The following is a 4781-nucleotide window of genomic DNA, read 5'->3' as shown; positions in this document are numbered from 1 at the left end:
AATTCTCTACTTTTTTCGTCACGGTTTAGAAGGCACAGTTAAATTTGCGTGCGTTTCCACAATAGACAAAGTTTAGGGCGCATTGCCTTTATTTCTAGTAGCTAATTAGTACTTCCTCCGTCATGGTTTAGAAGGCACAGTTAAATTTGCGTGTGTTTCCGCAATAGACAAAGTTTAGGACGCATTGCATTTATTTCTAGTAGCTAATTAGTACTATTTCTATATGCATGCGTAGTGTGAATGCTATTTTTTAGCTCATCTCATAACCAATAGATAACCACCTAGATCCCAGAGAATTTTCAACCGCGCCTTCTAAACCGTGACGGAGGTAGTACTATTTCTATATGCATGCATAGTGTGAATGCTATTTTTTAGCCCATCTCTATATGCATGCGTAGTGTGAATGCTATTTTTTAGCTCATCTCATAACCAATAGATAACCACCTAGGTTCCAGAGAATTTTCAACCGCGCCTTCTAAACCGTGACGGAGGTAGTACATGCCTAATTAAATGCCAACAAATCAATTAATTATCCTCCTAATTGGAAAAATCCTACCCTAATTATCTATAGGCATAATTAATTGTCTACCTAATTAATTGCATTAATCGCTCCATTTCCAAATTGATTCGGTGCGAACTTTTTTCCTATTTAAATGTACCTAATTAATTGCATACTAACTTACTGTCTACTTAATTACTTGCAATTCATGGTTTGATTTTCAAATTGATTCACTGCTCAATTTCCAAAATATTTTGCATGAATGATTGTTACGAACGACGACCACGACTACCGAGTATTGTAGGACACATTTCCTTAACGAATTTCTTGACATTTGAATGACACACTTGATTTGAGAACTTGATTTGAGAACGTAGCATATTTAGCTTGATAAGAAATATAATATGAATGAGTCCACGAACGCCATGTACGTGGCGATCCGATGACCCACCTTCCGCCATGGCCGTTCTCGACGCCGTCCGTAATCCATGCCCTGGCATTCTCGAACATTGTGTTGACATCAGGCCCAGCGACGGTGCCCTCCATGGTTTTACGCACGGCGTCCCTCCATAGAGGCATGTGGATGTGTATGCCCATAAGAAAAAAGATATGTTATTTTTGTTGTATTAGGAAGCTTCTGATCGTCACTTAATAGTAGAGATAAAATCTTATGGGGAATATCTGATTTTGTTTTGTAAGATTATCGAGAAATATCTTATGTCTCTTTTTTAGGAAGGTGATCTCACATATATGGTGTGATTTTTGAATTCTTAATTACCTATTATTTACGTAATTGAATTAAATCAACACCTGCCAAAGTAAGCATGAAACAAAATCTCTCATTTAATGACATTTGGGTTTTTAATAAGAGAAGGAAAAAACCTGTGGGAAGGGTGGTGAGAGGTGAGACGAAAAAAGCGGACGAAAATAAACCGAAGTACCAGACTACCAACTTCTCCATTAGAAGTAGAGATAAGAGAACAGTGAGTATACTGCTACGCAAGATAAAGATAGGGAGATTATTGATTAGGCCGGCCAGCTTCTGAAAGGCTGAAACCAAAGTATGAAATATTCTTCGATTATCTGTAACGGAAACAGTACCATCTAATTAGTTGATTTTAACGCCCCAACCACCTCTCTCTCTCTCTCTCCTGTGTTTATATAAGCCAGGCTGTCTCTCTCTTTGCAAAGCTATTCCTTCTTCTTTCATAGAAGCACAGCTTGTAGTTCAGCTTTACTTCTGCTTTACCCTACACACAAGAAACCATGGATGATCTGGTTAGCAGCTCATCTTTGAAGAGTGTCCTCAGCTGCAGTGAAGCGGAGGCTCAGCCGGAGGAGAGTTCCTGGACCGATTACTTTGTGGATTTCATGATGTCCGAGGAGGAGAAGAGACAAGGGGCCTCATATTGCAGTTTTGATCAGGAGGAGGAGGAGGGCTCTATGATCTCCGATGCCGCCTCCCTCGCTCCGGCGGCGTTGGCAGATAGGTACAAGGGGCTCAAGAAGCTCAAGAAGAAAGTCTTCAAGGCCCTGGATCATGATGATTCCTTGGAGGATACTGCAAGCTCTCCTGTCAATAGCCCTAAGGTATAGCTACAATTGTGAATTGGCTTCACTTTTTGGTTAAAATTAGACAAGTCCTTGGAGTACATGTATGTAGTTGGTGTTAATTTTGCTTGTTTTGATTTGCTTTTTTCAAGGTCAGTGCTTTGTCACAGCTGGAATTCAGCCCTAAAAGAAGGTGCAATGTTACGGACCTCGCCAAGGTAATTCATAATAATTCATTAATTGATACATGTGTTCTTGAAATGGTATATAAATTATATACTTGAGCGATATTTTTCTTCGGAATTGTGGATCTTGTGCCTACATAGTTGTCAATAACCTGTTAGTTTTTCTTGCATGAAGGGGGCTGGGATTGGCAACGATTACGGGAGAGACGGAATGGACTGTGAAGATGCAGATGCGGTGATGGAAGGAGTAAGATTTCTGGATCAAAGCCAGAGGGGTATAACTCCATGTGCAGAGCTCAAGGACAAGGGGCTTTGTTTGGTTCCGTTGTCCATGTTGCTGAACTACCAGGGCTAACTTTGAGACTTATAAGGCCCTGTGTTTGGAATGCACTATTTTTTTTTCCGAATCTTGTCGGAATTGGATTACTTCCTGAAATTCCTTCAAAATTTCCGTGAAATTCCTGCGTTCCAAACATGAAGTTGAACATGTGTGTGGTTTACACTGTACAGATATCTATGGGATAATTGACCAAAACATACAGTGTGCTGATGATAATGTGGATATTTTATTTCATGAAATATATGCGGATATTATTACAACTGTATTTCATTCTGTCTTCGGCAGCTTTTCCAAAAAATTCTGTCTTCAGCTACTAGCTTATTAACAACCAACTGTGTTATAGAATATATATACAGATTGATGGAGCTCGGCTCGGTATAGTTCACTCACTTTATATTCAAATGAAAACCAAAATAATTAGAACAAAATCTACTAGATGGATGGGTTTCTACTGGATATCCCCCTCATTCATGCATATGGTGCGTAAGAAAGAGGTGATGTGGTACCAAATACAAATATTAGTACTACAAAAATGGCCAACGTGGTTTACACGATGCGTGCGTCCAGGGATATAACATAAGTCCTACGTTCGTGGTGAATATATGTTGTCCTCTCTTAGGTGTCACTTGTATTCGATATAACATAAAGTGTTTGTTGTTTCCATAGCGGCTGGCGCACTAGCTTATCAGCATGATAAACTGGGCTATCTACCTAGTACCTACTCACTTGTGTTCATCATATATAGGTACCTTACCATCCATGAGTGGGTCAGTTTGCCAAACTTTCCCTCTGTTAATCTATACACCCATCACTTATGGCTGCATGCATCGATTGATGCAGGGCCGGGGGTTATCCTCCTTTTCCAAAAAAAAATACACCCATGACTTTGCACGTGCTATTGAAATCATGAAGAACAGATCGAGTTATCTCCTTTTTTGCAAGGAAAAAAAATTCAGGGTTTATAGGAGTAAGCAATTTCCTTTTTGGAATAGATTGTGGATAATCATGGATCCCACAATGGCCATGCATTAGCTCATGCATTCATGAACTAGGCGGTTAGGAAGTAGCTTTCAGAAAGGAAATAGTTAAAGGCTTGACTGTTGCAGGGGATTGAAAAGGCTAGATGACTTGCTAACAAATCAATTAAATTGAAGGTTTGAGATACCCCTGATTGACAGCTTCACCCTATCTTCTTGCTAGTAAAACATTACTTTCCTTCAAATCAATCTTAGGCTATGGGTTTCAAACATGATGCCTGAGCTACATATTTATTTGTGGCATCTGGTTATTCTTTTTTTCATTTTCCAGAACTTCGTGTCCGTTCTTATTTTTATTTTTTTGTGAGTTTCATTCTTATTGTTTGCGCACATGTAGGTGTAAATGAGGGGGGCATTGTTACCGCAGAATTTCTAACTTTCAAGTGCCTTTAGGGTTATGGAAATGGTTGGAATTTTATCGATCACGTTTTTTTTGGCAAAGTGATGAGAGTAAATCTAAGTACAAACTAGCTATGTGGGATATACTTTGTAGACCAAATGACCAAGGGGGTTTGGGTATCGAGAACCTTGAAGTAAAGAACAAATGTCTACTTAGCAAATGGCTTTATCGGTTGTCTGTAGAGGAGGATGGTGTGTGGATACATTTATTGTGTAACAAGTATCTACATTCCAAAACTCTGGCACAAGTTATGGCGCAGCCGACTAATTCTCCTTTTTGAAAGGGGTTGATGAGAACAAAGGTTTCCTTCTTTAATACAAGCAAATTCATAGTCGGGAATGGTCTACTACTAGATTATGGGAAGATACTTGGCTGGAGGAGAAGCCTCTAGCCCTACAGTATTCAATGTTATATAACAGTGTACAACGTAAAGACAATTTCATAAGTACTCCCTCCGTAAACTAATATAAGAGCATTTAGATTACTATTTTAGTTATCTAAACACTCTTATATTAGTTTACAGAGGGAGTACAATACTAGGTTGAGTTCCCTTAGACATTTAGTTTTGGTGGGTACTGGTGGGGGAAAGATGGGATCGATGGCTATATTTAGTGCGCAGGTTGATCGAGGTTAACCTGTCTATTGTGCCAGATACCCTTCATTGAAAATTTTCGGTTTCTGATGTGTTCTCAGTAAAATCTATGTATGTAGACTTGATTAACATTGGACCAATCCCAAAGTCGCCTTATATTTGGATAATTAAGGTATT

At 39.1% G+C, this 4781-nt stretch overlaps 1 protein-coding gene across 1 annotated transcript; it reads left to right on the top strand.

The window, feature by feature from the left end:
• The first annotated feature begins 1685 nt into the window (after positions 1-1685).
• On the top strand, positions 1686-2845 carry LOC123185181 (vascular-related unknown protein 1). Its single transcript, XM_044597160.1, has 3 exons — positions 1686-2089; positions 2203-2268; positions 2411-2845. Exons 1-3 carry the CDS (start codon positions 1766-1768, stop codon positions 2588-2590), a joined length of 570 nt encoding a protein of 189 aa, XP_044453095.1. The 5' UTR covers positions 1686-1765; the 3' UTR covers positions 2591-2845.
• The last annotated feature ends 1936 nt before the right edge of the window (positions 2846-4781 follow it).

The sequence above is a fragment of the Triticum aestivum genome, chromosome 2A, assembly GCF_018294505.1.
Source record: "Triticum aestivum cultivar Chinese Spring chromosome 2A, IWGSC CS RefSeq v2.1, whole genome shotgun sequence".
Lineage (NCBI taxonomy): Eukaryota > Viridiplantae > Streptophyta > Magnoliopsida > Poales > Poaceae > Triticum > Triticum aestivum.
Note: the sequence above shows the minus strand (reverse complement) of the source record. Positions and strands in the feature narration are given on the sequence as shown.

Excerpts from the sequence above, each read along its gene's own strand:
- LOC123185181 (XM_044597160.1), top strand. The coding sequence starts at position 1,766 with ATGGATGATCTGGTTAGCAGCTCATCTTTGAAGAGTGTCCTCAGCTGC. Across the intron at positions 2,090-2,202 it reads CTCCTGTCAATAGCCCTAAG|GTCAGTGCTTTGTCACAGCT; the intron begins GTATAGCTACAA and ends GCTTTTTTCAAG. Across the intron at positions 2,269-2,410 it reads ATGTTACGGACCTCGCCAAG|GGGGCTGGGATTGGCAACGA; the intron begins GTAATTCATAAT and ends TCTTGCATGAAG.